This window comes from Pseudopipra pipra, chromosome 2 (assembly GCF_036250125.1).
Source record: "Pseudopipra pipra isolate bDixPip1 chromosome 2, bDixPip1.hap1, whole genome shotgun sequence".
Taxonomy (NCBI): Eukaryota; Metazoa; Chordata; class Aves; order Passeriformes; family Pipridae; genus Pseudopipra; species Pseudopipra pipra.
This window is the reverse complement of record NC_087550.1, coordinates 18,555,689-18,581,506: the sequence shown is the minus strand read 5'-3', so window position 1 is coordinate 18,581,506 and position 25,818 is coordinate 18,555,689. Positions and strand designations below refer to the sequence as shown.

General features: G+C 40.4%; 1 protein-coding gene across 16 annotated transcripts in view; it reads left to right on the top strand.

Moving 5' to 3' along the window:
* BBX (BBX high mobility group box domain containing) overlaps positions 1–25,818 on the top strand; it is a 154,325-nt gene that overhangs the window by 108,181 nt on the left and 20,326 nt on the right. For 14 of the 16 annotated variants that reach the window (XM_064644173.1, XM_064644175.1, XM_064644174.1 and 11 more), the window contains 7 exons: positions 40–120; positions 3,421–3,501; positions 5,647–6,562; positions 7,432–7,570; positions 10,718–10,866; positions 22,834–23,031; positions 23,695–23,887. In XM_064644173.1, coding sequence (XP_064500243.1) covers positions 40–120; positions 3,421–3,501; positions 5,647–6,562; positions 7,432–7,570; positions 10,718–10,866; positions 22,834–23,031; positions 23,695–23,887 — 1,757 coding nt within the window. The remainder of the gene's footprint in view (positions 1–39; positions 121–3,420; positions 3,502–5,646; positions 6,563–7,431; positions 7,571–10,717; positions 10,867–22,833; positions 23,032–23,694; positions 23,888–25,818) is intronic. The other 2 variants (XM_064644161.1, XM_064644169.1) reach the window with 2 other exon arrangements.

The following is a 25,818-nucleotide window of genomic DNA, read 5'->3' as shown; positions in this document are numbered from 1 at the left end:
CCACTGAAATATTTTCTCTTCTGTTCATTTGTAACCTAGATCTCATCAAATACTTCCCAGTTGCCAAGTCCTGAGCCAGTAAAGCACTGTGGGAAGTCGGCACTCTTCCAGTTGGCAGAGGTAAAGTGATACCCGGTAGCATCACTAGGGGAAGATGTGTGTTTCTTTTCCCCAAAAAAATCTATGTGTGAGATTTGCTCTAGAATCAAATTTGGTATTTCCAGAAACATAGATTAGTAAATAATAAAGCAGCAGGAGAATTAGGGTGGCAATGGCCCCAGGGACCTAGGGGTTTTTTATACACCTTTATGTACAATGTGCATAGTTTCTTGGAGACAGCACAGAAAAAGTTACACTTGCTTTTAGAAAAATTAGCTTTATAACTACGGTAAAAACAGTGCACAGGACAATAGCAAAGACAAGAGATAACAGCATTCTTTTTAATGAGGAGTTGGATACCAGGATTAAAAAAGTAAAGCTTCGGTTATAAGGATTGAAAGGTGCGTTGCTTAATCAGGGACTGAGAATAGGAAAAGCAAAGTAGACTTCGAGGTCATCAGAAACCTGTATGAAGAACTGGAAGTTGATGCAAAGTTCTGAAATCGGCAGCTGTCAGTGGTAATGAAGAATGCTGGATCAGGTTTCCCAAAAGTCCTAGAAATTCCCTGTGAGTCTTAAATATAACCTTGTAGAGGTCTCCTCTTTGATACGGATGATTCACTCAAAACCCTTTGAGGCTTGATGTGCAAATACTATTCTTCATGATGTTTGAAAGATGAAGATACATGTTGTATTCCAGTTAAATAAGGGAATATGGTAGCAAGTTATTTGTACACTTTTTTTTTTTTTTGCTTGTTTTCTGTTGTTTTTTTTGTATTTCAAAACCACTGTATTTCAGTGAGGAAAACGGTTTTCTGGATTCTGTCTAGTGACATCCAGCCCTATATCCTTGCTAGTGAGGAAGGATATCCAGCCTTATATCCTTGCTTCCCTCTCAGGAAAAAAAAAGGCAGATATTAGAAGCACTGAAATAAAAGTATTTCACGCTTTGCTCCATGGATAGTAATGCAACTATTTGACTTTATAGGAACTTAAATGAGTGGAAGAAAACCTGCCTTACTGTGCAGGCAGTCCCTGGCAGTAGTAGAGTTTGTGAATATGTGCTGTGTTGTCAGCAGTGACTGTGCAAGGGTGATTACACCTAATCAGTGATCCATAAGGGTGTTTGGCTGGTGGAGCCCTGGGACAGCAGAAGGGCAGATAATATTTAGTCAGGGACACCAGAGGTTTTTGAGGTATCCCCTTACAGGACAGCAGCAGGCTATGAGTAGTGCTGTTCTGGAGTAAGGCTTTTGCTGAGTGCAGTCTGATTTTTGGAAATCAGCATTAGAAGTTGTGATGTGACTGTGAAGCCCTAATTTAGGGGAGGGACAGGTGCTTGTCCGCGGGAGTGCACAGTTTGTACTGCAGGTGGCAGAAAAAGTGAAGCTAAGTCTGGCAGCGTGACGTGTGTATGTTGGACAGGTTTGTGTAATCTCTCAGTGATTGCTCAGATGGATTCTTGCAAGCCTAATTTAATACACAAAATGAATGTTAAAGGCTCTGATTCAAACAGAGAAAAGCATGGCAGATGTGCTAAGCACATCCTCCTTGTCTCTACCTCTTGTAGGACATTAGTGCTATTGATTTGTTTCTTCTTTTTTTTCTTTTTTTTTTTCCCCCAGTTTTGGGGATCTCTAATGTTGGATTATAATTGGATAAATAAAATCTAAGAGGCATTCAGCTTAAGTTTTCAGATGGCAGTTCAGGACCTGATTTGGAGCATCCCAAATAAACTGTGTTCTTTATCACCTCAGGGGTGTCTTAGGTTTGCAAGTTGATTTGTCAGAGAGCTGTGCTGTGCCACTGTAACTCCAAACTGCAGGTGCTGTGTACTGGAGGGGACTGGACTGATGTCTCCATGCTGCTGGCATGGCAAGTGCATGGTGTGTGGCAGCCTGTCTTCTTCAGCACACCATACTGTTCTGCTTCTCCTTCATCTTTCCACTGTGTGGATTAACCAATTTTATTTTCTTTTTTTTCCCCTCTTCTTTGTGCCTTCCTTTTTGGTATTTCTCAGTATTTCACAGATGGTGATTAAAATAAAATGCAGAAGTGGGTTAAGTTATTTCCTAAAAAATTCTGAGGATTTCTAAGTTTCCACTCTGCAGCCTAGGAGGCTGTTGCTGATCAGCTCTGCAGAGTCTCTTGCTGTGCCCAAATGCTTGCTCTGTCTTTAGGCTTCAGAGTGGAGGCGGTGAGAGTGAAGGGAGTCAGTGGTGGGGTTGAGCATCACCTCCAAAAGACAAGGAGGCCAATTCTGCTGCAGAGCACTAATAACACCTGGCTATAAGCAACATTTGAAGACTTGGACTGTAATGGTCAGAGCTTGGGAGATGCCGTGAAGAGTTACAGCTTCCAGGAGATGTAGAGATGGCATTTGGTTTTGTTTATTTGCTTTATGGCAGTGATGGGCTGAATTCTACAAAGTTGACTTTGTGGGCCCATGTTGGTTCAGAGCAATGAATACTGAGTGTGAGGGATAGGGAGAGCTGAAAGGGTGAAAATGCTACAGTTCTCCAGTCCCTTATAACTTCATTTTCTTACACTTTCTAAGGAAGCAAGTGTAAGAAACCCGCAAGCCTGATCAGAGATGATGGAGTATGTCCTTAAAGATAGAATATTTTGTTCATACTCATGGCCAATCCTGAGACTGATACTTTTAATTTGATTAGAAAAAGATCATTTCTTTGCACCTAGCTCAAAACTGATACAAAACACTCTAAAGTACTGACGAGGATCACAGCCTGATACAAGAAAAAGATTCTGGAGGATAATAAGCTACCTGCTTGCATGACAGCCTCTTTTTACTCTGAGCAGTACCAGAGGCTTTTGGTTTCATAGGATCTTTTATATGAGTCCTATAGGACAGCAACAGGCAATGCCACAGTCTGAAAGGAGTAGCCTTCTTAACCTATGATAGTGAAATGATTTTACAATCAAATGACCTACTAAGCCTTCAGAAACACCACCAGCTGGGTTACATGCTGGTGTAGGTTGGTGCTTAGCTGCTGGTGTCTGTTCATGTGTGAGAGAGCACGTGCTTCAGTTCATCCTGCTCTTCAAAGGGCATCCTGACAAGAAGAACCCCAAATCTGCAAATACCTTTTAGAGTACAGTGGTATTATCCACCAGAGCAGTGGTGGAGCAGGGTTTTATTTATAACGGCATGCACAGGTCTGCACTTCTTTTTTGGTATATAATCTTATGAATTAATTTTGGGAAGGGGAGGGGGCAATCCATTCAAAAGCTGTGTCAAATGTAAAAGAATTGTGCTGATAAAAGAATGTTTTATTTGTGTTGGTTTTTTTTTCTCCATAGATTTCTTCAAGTACATCCCATTCAGGGCCTTCTGATTTAACAAAACAGTGTGGAACATCAGCATTATTTCAGCTGGCAGAGGTAATACTGAAACACTGGTGACTAATTACTGCAGGTGCAGTGGGATGGAAAAATTAATGCTGTTGATTGCTGAAGTCTGGAAGGCAGAACAGTGCTACAGTTATAATTACACTGCTGCTTATAGAAGCATAAGTTACCATGGTTCAGTTGCCACAAGTCAGGATTTTCCCAGACTAGCCATCAATGTAGAGAGAGTTTCTAAGAGTCTGCTGCAGCTGACCAATACCACAACTTCCTGGTGGCAAAGGGACTTTCCAGTCACCATTGAATTTGATTCAGTTTCTTGGTTTAGGGTATGGGGTTTGACTGTTTGGTTTGGCTGAGGGTCACAGATACTTGAGAGAGAGCTGGATTACTCTGTTACTCAAATTAGGGCATTGCCATTACAAATTCCTATTAAAGATCATAAACTGTTCTCATTTATTTTTGCTTTTTGTGCCCACTTTTTTTTCCAGTGGGGAATTAACAGCTCAATAACTTCTACAGAAACTCTGCTATGATATTCTCAGCAGATCTTCCTTCTGGGAGCAGTTCAAACCAGTGGCATCTTATTGAAATTTTGCATCTCTTTCATTTCTAAACTTCTTTTTTAAGCTTTCCCAGACTTAAAGACAATTTAATTACAGATTTTTTTACAGCTCACAAAACAGAAGTCATCTTTTTGTAGGCACATCCATGCCTCTATACTACTGGGTACTGCAGAAGAAGCAAATGTGTATGTTGAGTTGACAAAATATTATTAGTCCAATGAGCTACATTTTAAAGATTGATCTTTAAATTTTGGAAATCACCAGCTGTGCTTATATTGCAGCATAGTAAAAAAAGTCACAAAGCACCTTGGTACCAAGAACCTATATCAGCATAGTTGTGGGGTTCTCCTTCGCATAATTTAACCTGCTTCCTAATAAACACTGTGTGCTGCCCAAGCTCTGGTGTTTTGCAGTGCTCACCCCAGCTTGAGCTGAACCAGATCATTAATTTCTACCCTGTGCAGCAAGAGTTTCAGAAACTTACTGCAAAACATTTTATCACTGTTATACTCACGTATATATTGGTTGGTGTAGGAGATTTTTTTACTTTGGAAGAAGTCTAAAATCTAAAATTGACCTAAAGAAAGCCCAGTGATCTGGGGGAGGTACATCCATACTGACCACATGGCCTGTGGGCTCATCTGTGGGAAACTTGTGATGTTTGGTTCAAAGAAAACCTTACCATCTGGTTTTGCTCCAGGTGACTAGTTGACATTTGCTTCAAAACCAAAATAGCACTGGGAGTTCAGCCTGAGGGCTTTAAGAGGGGAGAGTAACAAGAAGTCTTGTCTTCCCAAGGGCAAACTGGTTGGTGCTGTGAAGGACTACCCTCTGTAGCGATGTCAGCATAGCTTACAGGTGATCCAAAACAGAGAGGATCTCCCAAGTCAGTACTGCAGGAACATGGCAGCTTGAGGACCTTTTTACAGCTCTTTTCTAGAATATCAGTGTTCCTCAGACAGTATGAGGATTTTGGTTGCCATTAGTGGAAACCCAGGAGAAGATAACCATGGCAACCACTGCTGCTTTGCAGTTCTTTGCAAAATAAGTCTGTGACATGAGAAGAAAGGAAGGCTTTTGTACACTCTCCCAAATTACTTCACACATTCAAGTAAAAGAAAATAATCTCGATTACTGAGATTCAATTAACTTTTTTCCCCTCCCTCCCTCCCTTGGAAAATGGAGGAAGGAATTGTATAAGGGACATTTGAGAGTTGAAGGGGGAATGGATGTGAGATCTCAAGTAACTTGTCTGTGGCAATAGTCAGAGATAACTCTGTTGTGCTGTTGCACAACAGATTCTGAAAATCAGTCTAACAGTGGGTTTCCAGATTATGTAAAAGACTCTTAAAGGATTGTAGAAACACCACTAAGATCAGTTGAAGTCTTTTTCTGTTAGAGCAGTAGAACCCACCAGCCTTATTCTAGCACTTAGCCATCATAACATTGCATCAATGTCAATAGGGCTTCAGCATGTTTTTCAGTACTTTCCTTTTGCAATTTGCTTTCCTGAACTAAAATGCCAGGGGAATTCCCTGTTTAATGCTCCTGTTAATATAAGTAATGTTAACAGATGATGTTTTGTTTCATGGGGCTTGTTTTTAACTTGTTTTAGATGTGCCTTGCTTCAGAAGGAGTAAAAGTGAAAGAACCTGGGAAAACAAAAGTGGAAGCACTGGATGATCTGGGAGGGGAAGTTTCAGAGGAAATGGAAGTAGAACTGGAGAAAACAACAGTAAAAGACTCCTGTAAAGGAAAAGTAGAACAATCAGAGATAGACAAAATTCAAAATCGGGATGAAACAAAAACTGAGGAATCAGAAACTGCAAAATGCAGAGATTTTACTAGTCTTGCAATGGAAAACAGTCCTTTTGACAAAAAGGATAATACAAAGGATCACATGTGCTGTTCTCCAGAATTTTTCCTGGGTGACATGAATATCCTTGGGCTAAAGCCGGAAAAAATAAAGAAGAAAAAGAAAAAAAATAAGTTGGACCGGCACACAAATGAAAAATCCACCCCCAAGAAATCTTGTAAAAAAAGGCAGTCCTCCGAGTCGGACATTGAAAGTGTAATGTACACAATTGAAGCTGTTGCAAAGGGGGACTGGGGTGCTGAGAGACTCACGGATACTCCCCGCAAAAAAACCCGCCCTGTCTCGAGTGTGAAGGGAAGCGTGTTGGATACAAAATCACCAAAGAAAAAAGTGAAATCGAAAGAGAAGAAAACGTCAAAGGAAAAACCGATGGAGACCACCAAAGAATCAAAGCCTCCCGATTTCCTTAGTATTGCAGCCAGCAAGGAAGTACCGTGTGAGGCTTCTGATAACATTAAAGTGGAACCACTGACGCCAACAGAGGAGGTGGTACCCCAAAGCTTACCAGAACAGGTCAAAACTGAGGACAGTGACTGTGTTAAAAAGATAGAAACCTGTGGCTCCAGGAAGTCAGAGAGATCTTGCAAAGGTGCTCTTTATAAAACTCTGGTGTCAGAGGGCATGCTCACATCTCTGCGCGCTAATGTGGACAGAGGTGGGTGGCTTCGAGTGTTTTACAGCATGAATTGCAAAAGCCTGCCTGGAGTGGGAGGAAAAGTGAAAGTCCATGTTTAAGCTGGAGTTTTAGCAGTGTGTGATGGGAGTGTTGTGTCTGGTCACCTGAGATGCTGGGGGCGGGTGGAGGGACTGGACTCCATGATCCAGGGCAGGTCTTTTGAAGTCTTGCTATCTCTGTTCCTACTTAAAAAATCTTAACCTCTCCCTTTTTGTCTTCCATGACCTGAGATTTAACTTCTTTACTGAAGGCTTTGTTGGTTAATTTGTCAGCCTGCTGATAGATGTATGCAGGGCTTGTGATCTGTGTAACCTGGACAATTACCTTGTTTCTATATAAACAACTCCTGTGGTTGTGAGCATAGTTCTCAATCCTACAAGAAGCAAATGTGTTCTTATTTTGCTTTGGTTGCTAGTTTTGCTGTAGGCAGTGAGCAAGAACCCTTTACCTTTTGGAAAGATAAATTTGAGCTAATTTCTGGAAGCTTTCAGTTGGATGTCTTTTTCTGACTAGTAGATTTATATATGCAGTTAGAACAGTCAGAAAAGAAAAAAGATGTTTGTAATTTAGGGAAGTTTTTTACTTCTTCTCATCTCTTTATCTTCCTTTGTACCTCAAGAGATCCTGGCTTTAGAGACAGGATGGAGAAGGATAGGGACAGGGGACGCTGAATACTTGCCAAAATCATCACTGCACAATTTAAAATAAAAAATGTTTTGTAACTGCCTTCAAGAAGGTCAAGCATCATAAGTTGCAGTACTGAATGGGTGCACAAGTCTCTTCTGAGCCCACTTTATTTTGGCACGTTTTTTTTAAAGATGAGAAACAATTTTCTGCCTTCGTCACAGGAAAAAGAAGCTCAGGAAAAGGCAACTCCTCAGATCATGAAGGATGCTGGAATGAAGAAATCTGGGCCTTTTCCCCAAGTGGGACAAGTGGGAACAAAAAGCTGAAAAAGACTAAGCCAAAGGAAGAGTTTGTTTTTGGGTAAGTCTTGGTTTAACACTGTTCAAAGTTTTATTTAGGTCAGCCTAGTAATTTAAGAGTCCTTCTCACTGCAGCCAAGTGAACTGCATCCAACACCCAAATAATCACAATTAGACAGCATTCCTGAAAATTATAAACCCTGTTGGACTGAGTCATGCTTTAGATACCTGTTTTTTTTTTAATATAGCAAAGTAATTCCTTTGAGATCTTTCCTGATTTACACCACTGTAAATAAATGTGAATGATGTTATTTTGCTCAGTTCTAAAAAAAACCACACAGTATATTTACCTGCTCAAAAAAGTGGTGAATAGGATTGCTTATGTTTTCAAAGCATTTTGCAAGCAGTATTTAAAGTTCTGTGTAGGTGTTTAGTCATAAATCAAATTAGACTAGAAAAAGTAGATCTCTTTGCCTGCTTCGAGGGATTGCTTACAGAGGAATAGTAAACAATGTTCTTACATTGGCAAATAATTATGATAAATATGTCATTTTTTCGCTGTAGAGAAAAGATATTTAAACTGTTTATGTACACTATGAAGAAGTTAAATATATCTTAAAAATAATTAATGAGTATAGATGCATTAAAATTTAGCAAGGCTGCACAGAATTCCTTTTCTAGTATACGAGTAATGATTTTTGTCAGAGTATTGCAGACTTATTTAACCTCAGGCACAGTAGTTAAAATCTGTGTAGCTATTCATACCTGCTTGCAAATTCTTGAAGATGTGAAAATTAATTAAAAAGGAGTAGATTTCCATACTTCTTGCTTAAAATTGTATGTTTCTTTTTGCGGGTTTGAAGTAGCCTTTTTTATAACCTAGTCCATGTGAAATTTAGCTGCAGCTCACTTTCAGCAAATCGATGAAAATCTCCAAGTCTTGTTTACTTGGAATAGTCAAGAAAAATTAATGGAACGTCTTACCTCTTTAGTGCTTTGAATTAGTTTTGTAAATGTTTTTAAGTTTAAATTGAACGATTGAAAACTTTTCACACATAATGGTGTGAAAACTGATTGCATCTTATAGCAAAAAAAAAAAGTAGTTGTAAATTGTTTATTCAAAGTAGCTAGGAAAATTGTCTAAATAATTTATTCATTCAACAAGCACTGTTCTTCCCTCATTAGCTGGCTGGATGGGGAAATACATATTTGCCAATCTTTCATCTTTATTCAGTTGTATGAATAAAAAATGAATATTATTTAGTGAACTCTGTAAAAGCAGAATGGGGAATTTGTAAAGCATAAGTGCTGGAGAAGGTATCCATTATCCCTGTTCATTGCATTACCTGATCTTCTGGCTACTTGAAGAGCTGGTTTTACCTCTGCCTGCTCCACTTAACTCTTTCTGCTCCCTTCAGCATCACATTTCAGCCTCATTTTGTGTGTGTAGGTGAAAGGGTCCTAAGCCCTTCAGAACTATGTCATTCTCCCCATGTCCTCTCACCTTCTCTGTCAGCAGTTCCCTGCATTTCCCTGATGGTCAGGGTCAGGTGTGCTTCCTCCATGTGCAGCCCACTCCTTTGCCAAGCAGTGCTGTACCTGCATGTATCCCCTGGCAGGGCTAGGCTGTACGGTGTGAAGACCTCAGCTCAGCTACATGTGTCTAACCAGCCTTGTGAGATGCTCTGAAAATTCACGACAACGTGAATGATTTTTATTTTTTTTGAATAATTAATCACTGACATAGAGATAGCTGCACTCCCCACTGTCTCCACGTCGCACAAGCTATGAATTACAAGCCAGGATGGCAGCTCATCTGCTGTCAGGTGAGGTTGGGCCTTCCCAATTAGAGCTGCAGCTCCTCACCTGCCCTTGGGGCAGGAACTGAGGCAGAGGATGGAATTGCATGACACTTGTCAGAGCAGAAAATCAGCTGGTTTTGAGGTTGTCAGGGAAAATCCACATGGAAGAGAAAGGTAGCAGTAGCAAGCACCACTAATGTCAGATACCTTTGTGATTTAAAACCAAACCAAAACATGCATGCACACACACAAACAGAAACCTCACCATGCACAGAGTCTGCCAAGAGCCAAGGCTGTATTTTAAGATGGAAGTTTGTTTGCTGAAAGAAGTAATGATAACAGAGATAAAATGAAGTATCACTCTGTGTACCAAAGCTTTCAGAATGCAATTTGTTTGAAGTGCTGCTTCAGAGAACAGAGAGAAGCACCACGTTTCTTGTGACACTTTTAAGTGTGTAAGGGCTATCCCTCCAACAATCATTCAGACCTTTTTCTAGTTGAAATTTTTCATAACAAAGAAAATTAAAAACAATTAGAAAATGTCATTGTTCCCCTGTCATTGGCGGTGCTATTTATAGCCTGCCCAGCTGTGCACACCACCCTGTACTAAAACACAATTCATACTCCTGCCTGGCTGCAAAAATTTGCTGGAACAGAGTGCTTATGCAAGCCAGCATAGTCATCCTGCTCGAGTGCTTTGTTTTCATCTGGTTATTAGAAACAGTTCTACCATGTCTGTGGATTTCTTGAGTTGTAGGCAGGCTAGTGACAGTCATTCAGGTTGGGCTGAAGTATGAGGCATGTTGGGTTTCATGGAAGCATGAGCTAGCTGTGTTTTTCATCTCACAGCAAATAAAGTATGAGGGGAGAAAATATAATCACCCAGAATAAATACAAAACTAATTCCCACCCCAAAGCATCATGTTTCAGAGTATTCACAGAAGACTGATTAGTTTGACATTTTTCTTCCAGTTTGAAGTGTTTTCATTCTGGTGTAAGAACGCTAATGTGAAATTATTTTATTGGTTCATTTATAGGTTTTACTGTCTTTGTTCATTCTCCTCACAGAACAGACAAATCTCTTGTACAAATCTGTACAGCAAACAGAGCTAAATGTCACCAGTATGACATTGATTTTTTTTTTTTCTAATTTTAACCTATGCAGCTAAGGTAATCAATCTGTACTGAGCTACAAATGCAGAAGCTGGAGTGTACATTCTCATTCCAAAGCTGGATTAATATATACTGGTTTAATAAACATAAACAGTGTGTGTGTGCTTATCTGTTTTCCCCCCTCTCTCTATGTAGACAGGTGTGTATATACTCACACATGCTTTTAAACAATATATTTTTTTTGTCCAGAAACAGAGTTACATTTAATTTGATTGGTTTTGTTTCCCATTTAGCTTAGCAAAATTGGAAGAAGAATTTGCAAAGAAATTCAACAGCCTCCCTCAATACAGTCCTATTACCTTTGACAGGAAAAATTCAGCTGTTCCGAGGAAAAAGCGAAAGATGGGAAGCGGCTCATGTGAACTACCAAAATCCAACAAAGGTAAATTGCCATGTGCAATACATTCTTAAGCAACAACAGTGCTATGACAAGCTCAGGAATTTATACATCCTTACTTCACTGTTACATGTGAAAAGTGTGAAGTCAAAGAAGAAATTTCCTAGCACTGAAGTTAGTTGGTTCTCACCTGGGTTAGTTTTCAGACTGTACTCTTGACTCCTGATTTTCATGAAGAGTAGAACTGGTTAGAGTTTGTACATGAAATATATTCCTCACAGCAAGAAAGTTTATCAAAAACATGAATATTTGTGAGGTAAGTGAATTTTACAAGTTTTCCCAAGAGAAAATGGAGAAAAAAAGGCAGGTGATCCAAGGTTATATTTTGACATTTTTGAAAATGTAGTTTTATGCCAGTTTGCATTTCATTGTAATTTTAGGCTCTATGAATTAAAACATGAGATACCAGAGATGTCTGAATGAAACATTTGGAATTTTTTTTTATTAAGATTTTAACTCTGTCATAAGTTTGGAGTACAATGTCCTGACGTGATAAAAAAGGTTAGAGGACACAAAAACTGATTCCATACCCAGCTCCACTCTTGAGGCTCATGGAGGGAAGAAACTCTTGACACATTTAGCTGTTTCATTGTTGTTAGACAACCTGTGACACAGAGATGGTAGAGAAGTGACAGTGTGGTAGGGAAAGCTACTTTTAGACTGCATCAGAAATACTGATGCATACATACAGCATACAAGCATCACAAAATGGAGTGATGTACCAGTAATTCCACAAGACAAAAGGATGCTCAGAAGGATCCTCATTAGGCACAGTTCACAGTGTGAAGCTCGTTTGCTTTTCAGCTACTGTGGTAGTTCCACTGACTGACAGGTTTTCAGATCTAATACAGTTGCTTTAGACAGGTGACCCTGGATTAGATCTATGCCTTTTGAATGCTTCACAAATAATCACATTACAGTGTGCAGGATTGAGCAGCTGTTCTTCTCTAGTGCATGCCAATTTTGGTATTGATTTTTTTATTTATGTAATTAGATGTGGAACAGCCACTTTGCAAAATTAGACTTCTGCTAATACCATTCTGAATTCAACTGCCTTTATTTTTTTTTTTTATGGTGTGTATTTGACAGAACTTCTTAAATGAGCATGAATGAATTGCTTTACACTATGATAACACACTGGTTAATTAAGCAACATCTGCTGGGAACAAGATCTCCTCATATAGCATGATCTGGCAGTTGAAGGTGTAACAGTAGCTCATTGGATTTCTTGCCACAGTATTTACCTGTTCAGGTGTCTGTATTTTTAAAAACTCTGCAGGCCCTGTGTTGTTAAGAAATGGCACACTAGAATGCTGCCTCAAGTCAAGTAGCACAGAACTGCATTGTGCTTTTGATTAGGCTCATACATTAGAATTTAATTTTTATTTTTATCAGCATCACTTAAAAAGCTTTGGAATATATACAGCCGTGTCTCAAGGGAAGGTCAGAAACATAACTGCAGGGAGGTTACAAGCCTGATATGAGTAGTTTTGGCACAGCCCTGCAGAGACAACCATGGAGCATTTGCCTCTGGCTGACAATAAGGGCTCTTTGAATTAAGCCAGCTGACTTTGCGCTGAAGCAGATGGTAAACAGTCACATGAACTTTTCCACCAACTGAGCTGTGGGGTTGCAACAAGCAGCCCCAGGGCAGGAATATCTGATAGTGACACTGCTTTTCTGTAGTGAACATCTAACTGCAGCTCTGAACTAAATCCAGATGGAGCTGGTGATATCTGCTCCTGATTTCAATGAATGTTGAATTCACTCACATTAGCTGGGCAAGCTGACAGCTTGTGTCAGTCATTCCAACTCCCTGGAGAGCAGAGGTGGGCTTTCAAGAGGTAGTTGAAAAACTTTCTAACAAACTGCTTTTCTTTTGGAAAAGAAAGATTGCTAAAAAATAAATGTTTCATGACACTAGGTCGATTTAAGCGTGGTTTATTTTGTTAGGATGTGTAAAATTGGGATGCAGGTTGTGGATTTGAAACGACCTGACCCAAAGTGCAGACAAGCAAGCTTACTAGCTTAGTAAGGAAACTGTTCCAGCTGAGCCAAAGGTTTATTAAGCTGAATCCTCAATTTAATTTGTGATGTACTGACAGGCTATTCAGCCTTGTTGTCCTATTGGCTTGCCTGTGAAATGTGATGAGTCCAAAGACTGTTAGAGAATACTGACCTCCAAAGATGTAGTACATAAAGGTCTGTGTGCCAAGGTCCTGCAAGTATTGCAGGAAATGAAAATGATATATTGTGCAAAATAATAGAGCTTGGTTTGGAATGGTTCTGGGTTTTTTGAATTGTCATGGTTTTTTACACCATTAGAATTAAACAAAATTAACATCTAATTCTTGCAGTGTGATGAACATGAAATGTAAAGGGTCAATATAGTTTTATGGGTGTGGTGTGACTGTGTTGGGATGTGGGAGACCTTGACTTTGCTCTGCTGTGCTCTGCGTTACTGTATTATATGGAGTTGTTTCTACTGCTCGGCTTTTCCTTGGGTTTCTCTGTCTGTAAGGCAATTGGAAGAGGTGTCCAGCACAAATAGTGCCTACAAGTTGTTGAGGACTCCGGATATTTCCAAACAACAGATAATAATCAGTAGGGGTTGGTTTAGTAAACACGCTTTGAAATCATTCCCTGCTTTTTCTGAATGAGCACATGCAAGATCATAAACTTCCCAGGCATTCTCACTCAGTTCACAGATAAGTATTTAAATTTTGCAGTTTACAGATCAGTGTCTACTAAATTTAAAATTTAGAAAATACATTGGAGTGCTGCACGCTAGACCTTCCCCAGAATGTTAGGTGAATAAAAATGGAGAAATGCTTTTGTTTGTTGGGTTTGGGGTGTTTCCCAGCACCTCACCCCCAACTGTAGCTGTATGCTTTAATAAGTTTTTATTTTGGAGTAAATGGTACCAGATTGATTTTCTGTCAAATGTCATTAACCAATACCTACAACAGGCTTGATCTGCTACCTAACCACGCAGGCATGATTATCAGGATGTTTTCCTGTGCCTGAGTGGAAAATCATTGGGTCAGTGCTCACCAGCTACTTCTGCTGTGCTTGTCATGTCCAGTCCTCACTTCAGCCAGTTCTTTAGTATAAAAACACCTGAAGAACCCTGTAATGTGAAAACTGTTTCAGGTCCACATGTATAAAGGAAAATTTGAGAAGCAATTTTTTCTCCAGAGCTTTCCAAATTGTCCAAATTCTGCTCCCACTGAAATCAATGGGGGTCTTTCTGCAGTGGGAGCAGAACTGAACAAGCCAAAAGGCTTTGACAAAATCCACCTCAAGCATTTTGAATTGGGAGTGTGCATATACAAAAATAATGTCACCAAATGGCTGAAAAATACAGCTATACTGAATCTGTGCAGATGGCCCGCTCCGACATTTGCTGGAGCTGTGACTGTTTTCTTTTTTTTTTCCTTCTTTCCAATGGCATATGTGCCAAAACATCCCACCACACAGAAGTCAGCTGTCTGCAGTGACTCATTAATCTGCTTGTATGCAAAAGTGAGCAACAGGCATAGTCATTATTTCTGCCTTGTACTGTGAAGAAATGCTCACTTACACACCAAGCACTGCACTAAAGCTTTCATTTGGGGAAGGCAAAGAGGAATGCATAGTGTGCTTTTATTTGGGAAAGAGATTGTCTACGATTTTTTCTTTTTTTTTTGTCTGTGGCCTCTAGGGCTAGAAATAAAGCATCAGCTTAAAATGGATGCTGCTTTGTGGCATTCCTCTCGGTCTTCGCTCTGGGGCTTTTTTGGCTCAGTTCAAAGCGTTCGGATGCCTGGGGATCGCATGCAGCAATGTTCCAGAGATCATGACCTAAAAATACAGCACCTTCCTCCTGAGAGATGCAGAAGTGCACAGACTGTTTGTCCTGATTTTCTTAGGATCTTGTCGAAGTGTTCTCTGTTTGATTAGGTCCTTTCAGATAGGGAACTTATCCATGAGAGCGGAGAAGGCGTATGCCCAGAAATGTGGAGGAACTGCAGTTACAGTTCATTTTCCTGCCTGCTGCTTCCCCGAGCAGCTGCCGTTGGCCGTTGCAAGTATTCCCAGGAGGAAATCCCTGCCGGCCTCAGTGAGCATAATGGACAAGGCAGGAATTAAATCCTATGGCAATTCTGAACTGCCAGGGAGAGGAAGAGCCATGTAGAATATTTCCAATAGAGAGAGATGAGCAGGAGAAAAGGATTTGCTTTACACTTGCAGATGGCTGTACAACAATAAGAAGTAAAGTAACATTAAAAGTTGTTTTCAACTTTCTATAGGAAACCAGGGTCCATTGCCTAACAGCAAGAGTTTCAGGTTAGTTGTTTCAGTCATTAATTTTCTCTAGATTGAATGTTCACAAGTAGCATTTGTTCAAAGTCTCCATGACTTGCTGTCCCCATGAAACAGTTGTAGCCCAGCCAGCCATCCTGTCAATTCCTGCGTGGTGACTGTGCCTAAACTGTTCAGTCAGGGAGTATGGAAGCTTCTCATGGAGTCAGAAGTTATATTCTCAGGTCCGAGTATGATGTGTTGACCTATTTACTGTTAGCCTCCAGGGTCCCTTCTGACAGAAGATCAGGTTTTGTGCTTCCCCATGAAATGGCAACTTGTATTAGTGGAAGAGGAGGTTGTATAGTACATACTACAACTATTGTACTCTCTTTGAAACTGCTAATGGAAAGTATGTATTAATGTTGTCTGTAGGTTCATTCCAGTCTCAGAAAAAGAACTTATTCCACAAAATTGTCAGAAAAGTTAAGCACAGAAAGAAGCTTAATGTTCCAGACAGGTACTGGTGCATTAATTAGTTGAGGTTTTGGGCTGCCTTCTTTCTCAGTTCAGTCTTGGAGAAACGCTTCTAGACAGAGACACCTCAGCTCTCTAGTTTTTGATTGTCCCTTATTTCCCTACTATGACTCCATTACCTCCTGGCTCCAGTTGGTCATATTACCTTATTCCAGTACGATGCTGTTTTGTTTTTACTGGGCATCTCCGTTTAATTACAATTTCCCTGTTCCAGACACCATGCAGCAGAGCTGGCAAAGCAGGGGCATTTCTGCAATTGGCCCTGAACTCTCTATCTTCCACAGACTATGGCTCTTTAGTCCCTTGGTTGCTCTTATCTGCATCCCTTCTATATCAGTGACCGTATTATTTATCCCTTTGCCAGAGCATTTATCTGTGTCCCTATCTCCTATCCCTGTGATTTCCTGCTGTCTAGAACTTTGCAGACTACACCTGGTCAGGGTGTAAGAACTTGGTCAGGATGTAAGTACTTTTTTTTGCACCAGATCTCAAAAATACTAACCTCCAACCCTGCCTCTGTAGAAATCTTAACCAGCTTTCTGTTTGCCTCAAACTGAAGATTCCTTCCACACTCTTTTAAGTTATGTTCTGGACTTGCTTTGCCTGCTATCCTGCTGGTAGCTCTCCAAAGTCTTTCTCTTATTACAGTATTGTGATCTTGCACACCTACACGTTCAGAACTCTGAGGGGCATTTTCAAGTGTACAGGATTATAGCTTAGCCTGCTTCCCTGGGCCCTCTTTTCCATGTTTTTTTTTCTTTTGTAGTCATGTTGCCCGCACTATCCAAGTCATGCCCAGGCTGTTCTTTAGCTGTTCCACAGGGGGAGTTCTCTCCCACATTGTCCTTGCGTAGAAGAACCTCTCTGGTTCTGCTTTCTTAGCTCCATTAATTTTGTCTACTTTTTCCCCATCCATGTTTGTCTCTAAGATAATAAAATCGCTGTTCCCATCTCTAGTTCCCCCAGGTACCTTTATACTTAATATATTTCCCTAAGACTCAGCCATGTAATTTCCTCTCCTTTCCTGATGCTATATTTTCTGTCACCTGTGATGCACATGCACTGTTTTCCCAGATAGGCTCTGCCAGCTCTGCTGCATTCAGTGGTGCAAGTATTTTGAAATTACTTGCTCTGTTTTGTTGTATTTGTACAACAGACGTGTTGTGGGAGTTGCTTATGAGAATTGGCTATCTTACTCCAATGCCTGTGTAAAGAAGGCATCATACATTAACAGAGCTTTTATTGGATGTCATTCAGATTTTGTTGTTGAATTATTAATAGACATGTAGACAAATTATTAAGAAAAATGGCTGTTCAAATTCTCCTGTGGAAAAAGAAACAGGAAGTGTTTAATACATGGTAAAGTAAAGACTGAAAAATATAAATACCTTAAAACCTGTAGATAAAAATGTGGCTAAACAAAATGTCAAACCCTGCATTTGTTTAAAAGAAATCAGCTTGTTTTGATACAAAATGAAGTGTGCACTATGATCAAAGATTCAAGCCTGGCAAGTGTTGAGTACACTGTTCTTGTTCCAGCACAATGCAGAGACATTTCCTTGGAAGTTAAGCATGTCAATAATGTCATCGTTGTCTAAACATTAAAGATGTGTCTGTGCATTTGCAAAGTGTCTCCCAAGACTAAAGCAAAGGCATGAGAAACTTAGGAGCCTTACACAGCCCATATGTAAATCATCAGAGGAAAGGCAGTGCATATGTGTGTGTATATATATATATATATGAGGAACTACATTTTCCCTTGAGTTACAAGGGGAAAAAAAATCTGTGGTCTTGCTGACTTTTATGTGTGCCATATAGTGACACTGAAAGGGAAGCGTTGATCAAAGTGCAGTGTGGGCACAGCCTTGGCAGGCCCTGAACAGCCTTGCCGTCGTGTGCTGCCCACGTAACTTCACCCTCTCACAAGTTCCTAGGCAACAGGGCCCTAAAATGTTGAACTACACTGTGCCATCTTCTGCAGCATTCAAGCTGGGAATCCTGGAATCTTCATTTCAATTCAGGTGTTTTTTCAAGGATTTAGTGAATCGAACACTAAATGAAAATTTCAACTCCTTCTTGTAGTTAGTCTGTACTCGTGGTGAATCGCAAATCTGTAGGATATGTGATTTCGTTTTTTTATGAAGTTAATTTTACTGGGAGAAGGAGCTTGAATATTCCTATAGATGAAGAGGAGACACTAGGAAGGCCAGCAGAGGTCATGCTGGCTTCGTGTTTTGTCATCTTGAAAAGTATGTGTGCCTATGTGCATTGTGTTATGAACAAAGAAAAGTAAGTGCAGTAAAGGCATATTTTGATGTGATTGGATCATGTTGTCTATGTCTCTGATATGAAAATCTGAGTGAATTTTGACTCCATCTGACCACATCGTACACAGCAGCACCAGTGCAAGTCACCATATTATGAGTTTGCAGGTGTTTATAGAGCTAGATACAGCCCAGTAAAACAGCAGTGCACATGCTGCACCCTTGCTCCTCCTAGCAGAGTGTACACAGTCATGCAGCATGTTAAGAGATACATCCCGTCCTTAGGAAGGCTGACAGAAGCACAGCTGGACCCGTGCCTGTTCAGGAAAGTTGAACACCACACAGCTGAGAGTTTTTATTTTTCTGCCACTCTGTCAAGACTTTCTCATGGGAAGCAGTACTTAAAAACATCAATTGCCTCTTTGCATATACTCTTAGTGAGCTGTGCTGAGGGCTCGTGCATGGTTTTTGTAACAACCAGCTGCAACATTGACCTTGACACCAGAAGGGGAGAAGATGAATATATATACCAGTCTCAGCACTAGTTAATGTGTGAAGCAGACCTGTGCCTTATACTGATCCTCCAGCAGCTTTCCCATGCACACATCAGGGCCCTGTTGTGTGGGACCTGCAGCCCAGAGGCAGCCAGTAGCTCTGTGCCTTGGGCATCCATTCCAGCTGGGGGAGGGCTGGGTCAGCATGGGCTCACACAGCAGAGCTGCTCACACAGCAAAGCTTCCCACCCAGGCAACTGTCTTGTACACCTGGTTTGACCATCTGCCACTTTACCTCTGCTTGTTAGTCCCCAGCCCTTGCTGCAGGTCCGTGTGCTGCCTGACCCCACAAGCTGTATTGTAGCAGTGTCCTGTTATCAAAGAGCTGGTATTTCTGCTGGCACATCGGCCAGAGTGTGCTTGACATCACTTCCTTGGTGAAGTGGTTCCCTAGACACTGGTGACTTGAAGCTATGCTCTACCTTGCTAGATTTTTCCTTTTTGACTTCATAAAGACCATTGAAGCATTACAGCCCACCTTTCCTTCTTGATACCAGCGTGCTTAGACCCACAGAGCCTTCATTCTGCACTAGACATGGTTAAACTTCTGCAGCTCTCTCTCATAACAGATAGGCATCACTAAAGAAATTCTTTTAAATCTGTGTTTTGCTGAGGTTCAGTCTGAAAAGCTTGTCCTCTGTTGTGGTGTGCCAGGTCAGTTCAATTGACTTCATTTTTCTTATTCACAGATATAGGGGAAAATAAGACTACATGTACTCTGCATGCCTGCAGAAAAGAGTAAATTGTCCATGCAAACCCTTAAAAATCTAGCTCAGGAAACCATCTGGTGTAGACCTCTAGATACAGAGAAGTAGTCAGAAGACTCTCAGGAGTTGTTCTTGCCACTGTGGTGTAAGCATGGCAGAAGGCCCACATCTTCATGTCACGTTCTCAACTCGGCTTGCAAAAATAAGCCTGTAGTTCTGCACGTGCCAGTGTCATGTGAAGAGCTGAGCGTGCAGATACCTGTTGGCAGGACTGCACAAGTAGCTGCAGAATCTCATTTCTTTCTAGGCAGCAGGTTCCTGAAAATTAACTGAGCTCCTCATGGGACAGCTCTTGAACACAGGATGGTGTGGAAGCAGAATGAATGTCAGATGGATTAAAAGGCATTACTAAAGAAAAATACAGGGAATTAAATCTGTTTAGCCCTATCCTTTCTGCAGAACAAAGCTAAGTCCTGATTTGGAGCATCTCTATGGTTATACCTTTGTCAGCTGAAGCAGTGGAATGCTGTTTCTCTTGAAGAAGGTGCAGGAGGACCCCTATTAGCACCTGGTTTAGCTTTACAGTTGTTGAAGCATGGACTCCTCTCTCTCCTGGAGGTCAGTGCAAAGGGTCTTGTGAGTGACGCCCTTGTGTGATTTCCTCCAAATTAGGTGTTATGTTTGCTTGAATAATACTCTATGAAGAAGTCAGTGAAATGATTTCTTAAACCAATGTCCACTACGACTGCTAGTGAGGAATAAAGATGCTCTTCCCTTCCACATTCACCCTGTACCGACACACAGGAAAACTACTCATTGTTCACCTTTAATCCTTCCTTCTTCAAAACTGTATGGTAGCAATGTTATGATGAGGTGATGATAAGCTTATTTTAGAGCTAGAGAAGAAAAGGACTCAAGTCTCATTTCAAAGATTGGAAAAACTTAAAAACCTGGAGAGGGAATATACTTGCTGCATCTGAGTTTTTAGAGCCACCTTCTGCTGTTTCTTAGTCAAACACACCAACATCGTATACTCCTTATGTCTTTAATATTGTCTCTTTTTATTTTGGCTTTCAAGGGTTTTTTTCTGCTCTTTTTTTTTTTGACACATGCAGTATGAAAAGGAAAAATGTAAAATGTAAAAGGGAGCTCTCAGCTGTGATCAATAAAGTTGATTTCTAGTGACCTGACGTACAACATATCTAATTAAACACATACCAAATCTTGTTGCTTTTTATCGTATGTTGTTTATTGTTTGAAATAATCTTAATTTTTTTTATTAAATGTAAAAAAACCAAAGTGAGTTGTAGTACTAAGATTAAAACCAATAAAACTCATTCAAGCTAGAATTAGACAGCACTGTCAAAGTACTAATTAGAGCAAATCAGAATTAACAAATAGTCTTGGACTACAACCAGACCATTACATTAATACATAATCAGCAATTTTGAATTCCCAAATAAGAAATCTAGAGAGAAAGCTGCCTATTTAATTATACATTCCAATTAAGATTTTCATCTCAATGTAGGAAGCTTATCTGAACATCTCGCTATTAGTCCAATTGAGTTACTCGAAAGTCTTATTTGCAGTCATTGGTGCTTCTGCTTAATTGGACTGTGGATCTTTTTCTGTGCTTTCTCTTGCTCTCTTTACAAAAAGTAAGTTTTACAGCATAGCTCTGCTCTGCAAAGGTTAGCGGTATAGCTGAGAAGTGCTACCTGAAGCTGTGTGCTTTTTTTCAAAATAAAGAGCGTGCACAAGTTCAAAAATGTTTTACTAGAGAACATAGGAGGGTGAATTAAGGTCGTAAACAAATTATGGTTTGGAATGTTTCCAGATGTTTTTACACGTATGTACTCGACCTGATTGTATTCTTATGCCATAAAACATTAAAAGGTCCCTTCCTATTAAAACAAAAGAGCAAAGGGCAACCGCTAACAAGATAAAATGTGCTGCAGCTATTCTCTTCATCTAGTCCAAATCCTCACACAATGAACAGTTAAAGAAGCTCACAAAAGATAAAGGTTTTATTAGCTGTATCTTTGAATCGGAAGCTCATTAAATCTACAAAACAAACAATAAACAGAACTACGCACTAAAATGAAAGAGGGCAAAGGCCATGCAGACTGCCTGGCTGCTGTGCACAGTTTGTGGGGTTGGGTGCTCCTGCATGACCCAGCCAGTGCAGGAAATTGGTCTTCTTCAGTGCTTAGCCCTTCTGAAAGAGCAGCTGTTTGCACTCTGGCCTCAGTTTTGTGTGTGTAATTTTTGCTGGTCCAACCACCCAAAAAGTGAACAAATGTGTCTTTAAAATGGGAAGAAAGATTAAAAGAAACTTGGGGGAAGAGAAAGATAACTGGAGACACAGTAACAGCTGTGAAAAATATATAAAGGACTGTTGCAAAGAGATGGGCTATAACCTGACAGGTAGTAAAGAAAATAACAAGTGGAAAATGCAGCTGGGGAGAGGAGGTGCAGGCAGGCATTAGGAAAAAGATGTTTAATCATTCAGGATGGCAGTACACTGGGGAAGAAATACCTCAAGGACTTGGTGCAGATACCAGGTGTGTTCCCAGTTTCAAAACAGGTTAGACAGGCATCTGTAAAAAATTAATTGGGCATTTCATTTGCTACCTGTAACTTCTTTCTAACCCTAGCTGACACTGATTGCACATGGGGTAGGCTTCATAATGCTTTTATCACAGGAGGAAAAATGATGTCACATATTTGCTCTGTGGACTAGTGATACCCCATGGGATCAGCAGTATGGCTTATTAAATCAATGCAAATTGAGAACAATTGACTACTGCACACTGATCTTAGGCTTTGGAAGCTTAAATAAATATGTTTTGCAGTTGCTGTCTGACCAATTTCTTTGTGAACAAAATTAAAGTAACTTTAGTCAAGTGAAAATTTGGGATCATTTTCCAGTTCAGGTCAAAAGGCTTCTTCGAAATGCCAACACTGGAACTACTGAGAAAGATTTAAAGTGTACCCTTCTCACTCTCTGACTTTATGTGGGCAGTATTTCTTTCACAGTATTTTATCCCATGCTTACTTCCTTTTTTTAGCATTCTTGTCTTCAGCTGTGATCTAGCTCTGCTTTTGTACTTGCTGCCTCTTCGGGGTGTTTTTAAGGTTTGTTGTTTTGTAAAAAGGCAGTATTTACCTTTGCTTAGAGGAGCTGAGGTAGAGTGACTACAGAGGTGAGACTGGGGGTTAGTCAGGAATTCCTGAATTCTGCTCGTGAGTCCATCTGTGAGCTAAGATAAGCTTACATGAGGATTCTTACTGTTCCTTAAATACATTTTGTCTCTTAGCTACTTGCTGGCATCTTCTGTTGCAGTGTTTTATACAGACTGATACCCTGCTCCCACTGAAGTGCTACTGCCCGTCTCGCAGGTTCTTACTTTCCAGGATATCTTAAAGAGCAGATGCTACTGCTCCCCTGCAAACACCTGTGGCATTCAGATCACATCTTGCCATGGGTTGTGCTCTGAGTACCTGTGAGGAAAGGTTTTATGAAGAAATATGCGAAATGGTAAATGAGCATACCTGGTAGCTGAATTATTCTGTATGTAAAATTGCATTTTTGTCCTTTTCCAGCCATACTACTAGAAGACAGAAATTCCAGTGAGTCTGCCTGGAAGAATAAAATTTCTATATCTGCCCTAAACACTCCAGAGCCAGCAATGATGCATGAACCTTTAGTTGGCAGCCAGAAAAGAAAAGCAAGGAAAACTAAGATCACACATCTCGTCCGAACAGCAGATGGTCGAGTGTCACCAGCAGGAGGGACACTGGGTAAGGAAACTGGGGTTTAAATTTTATTAAAACTGAATGGTTGGAGAAGGTTTAAGGGTACGAGCAACCTATCAGGAAAAGTGTTTTTCAGTTAGCTTGTTTTCATACCTGCTTATAGAGGTCGTTTTTTAAAATACAGGTATCAATCAACTGGGAAATCAGCGAGTCCATAATGACCAACTTCTTTAGTTTGAATGACCAGATGTGTCTTCTCTCCTTGGATATTTCACTCTGAGAAGTGATGTAGAGAGAAATGGAGAATGGTTACCTTTCATAACTTGTTTCCAATTCAGCAAAGAAATTACACTGCACCTAGTTATAGGTTGTAAAAGTGAATTCTGTACTATGACAGTCAATGCCAGAGTCCTTGTCAGAGTTCTCTGCAGTTGAGGTGATCTTTCAGGACTACTGCATACACAAAAGCTTTCTCACCTGACCTAAAAGATCAAATTCAGTTGAATGCAAGATGAGTAAATTGCTTCATAAACCTTAGTACTGTGCTTCTGCCAATAGCTTGGGTCAGAAGAGGTTGCAGCATGAATCAGATTACACTTGCAGAATCGAAGTCCTAAAGGTAAAGATTCTGTTAACATCAGACTAGTCAGTATATCAGTAGGCTGCTGTGGATTTAACATCTGCAAACTTAACTTACTTTCTTTGCAGAGGAGAAGCCAAAAGAGCTGCCACAAAGTACTCTTCAAAAAACATCAAGTGCAGAAACAGATTACAACAGTGAATGCTCCAGAAATGCAGAGACAGAAGAAAATCATAGTATTACATCAGATATGCCAGCGGTATCTGCATTTTTTAGCTTAGCTGCTCTGGCGGAAGTAGCAGCCATGGAAAATGTGCACAGGTAAGGTTTCCTTTTCCCCTTGTTGTCTAAATGAATAGTGTGTGATGGACAACTTGTTCAGAAAGCATGTGAATAGCAGACTGTTTAATTTGGCCTGCGTTTCCTCTTCCTCAGCTTTCTCTAAATGCCTGTTTTACACCACTTGCTCAGTAGTGTTAAGTCTTCACCTAAATGACAGTGTAGTCTTATTTAGCAGTCAGTAAAATTACCCTTCCTGGTAAGCCTACCTATGCATTTTTTATAAAAACAGATTCATATGCTGCTTGAGATCCTAATGATTGAGAATTATCAAATGCTATTTGTCAGAAAATAGCGGATTTAAATAGCTGTTGCATGCTCATTCATGTTTTTCAGTGGCCTAAGACATTGGAGGAAATTTCATACAATTTGAGATGAAGTTTTTATGCTGAACATGGCTGAAGGAATCTAACTTGTTATTTTTACTCTTGTGTTCTGCTGTGTAGAAGGCAAAACATCTGCAGAACAGCATGGGTCAGAACAACTCTGAGTGATCTAAAGCCACAGTAGTTTGGGTTGGTCCTCTCAGTTACTGAGTAGACTGTCTACAGACATAAGGTGGGGAATGTACAGGTTACTTGGGCTGTTTAATCAGTTCAGCATGGTCAGACCTGTGATGAGAGGAAACCAGTGACAGCAAGTCCTCCTTGGCTCTTGGTAGTTCAGTGTTGTTCTTTGATGGTGCAGCTTACTGGAGATGAAACCCCATCCTCTCCCACAGTGGAAAGTCAGTGAGGAAGCGCTGGGCCAGTCTGAAACCATCACAGCCTCTGCAGATGGCATTTGAGAGATTACTGGCTACCTAAGAAGCTCCACAAGGCAGCAGTTGACGAAACCATCCACAATCTCAATTTACTGTTGTTCTCATGGCCTCCATTGGTGAACCCAGTTCTGTGTGTTCAGGCTGGACATGAAACACTGAAAGGCTTTTTAAGAGCTTAGGAACCCTACAAGAAACAGAGCTGCACCCTGTCTGCTAGCTCCTCTCTACAGAAGCCATTGTCTTGCTTAAACAGCATTGTTTTGGGTGAGGAGTGTTTTCACATTGCAGTCAGCCTGGCCTTTTCTCACAGAATTGCAAAAAAAGTGTCTATTACCATGATGAAAGTCTGAACTTGTTTCTGTCATTTTTTGTAGTCAGAAGCCACAGAGTGAGACTTGTAGAAGTGCTGCTCTCATTAACCCTTTTGTTTTCATTGAGTGCCATTAACTCTGACCAGAATTATACTAAAGCAACAGGATTCACTTTGCTGTGGCTTTTTTCCTCTTTATTCCTCTAAGAGTTCTTGTCCTTCTCTTGTCTATCTTGAAGTGACCAAATGTTTTGCAGAGCCTTCTGTTTCGGTCTTCCTTTTTTAATCCCATCTTTTGTCATGTCATCATGAAGCTAAAATAATGCAGGACCTTCTGTAAGGCCCGAAAACACCAAACTGGCAACTGTCCGCAACAGTTGGAAATGCCAGCTTGTTATCGCCCTGGGGGAAATGGCAACAGGGGAGGACTCTCTCTCAGTACAAAGTTAACCATGTCCCTCCCATACTTGGCAAATGGAAGTCAAAACAGAAACTTAAATCTTACCAATTAGATGCTTCTCTGTTTTCTACTCTGTTGACTGTTATTATTTGCAACTCACTTTATTTGCAAATAGCCGGAAACACGAAAAAGGAATTAGAGGTTTGCTTGATGTGTTTCTTCAGTGTCTGAATTTAATTATTAAGTAGTTTCACAGAGCCTTGGGACATGGAAGCCTTTTGGCAGTGTGGTTTTCATTTCAAATTTTCTGTTTAGCTTTATTTACCTTGTGCATGCCCTGGTTAAGCACTGTGAACCTGAGCTGCATTTTGTGCCAAGGCCGCTGCAATGCACTCCAGTTGCATTGTGTGCTGTGTTGTAAATAAGAAGTGGGCCTCCAA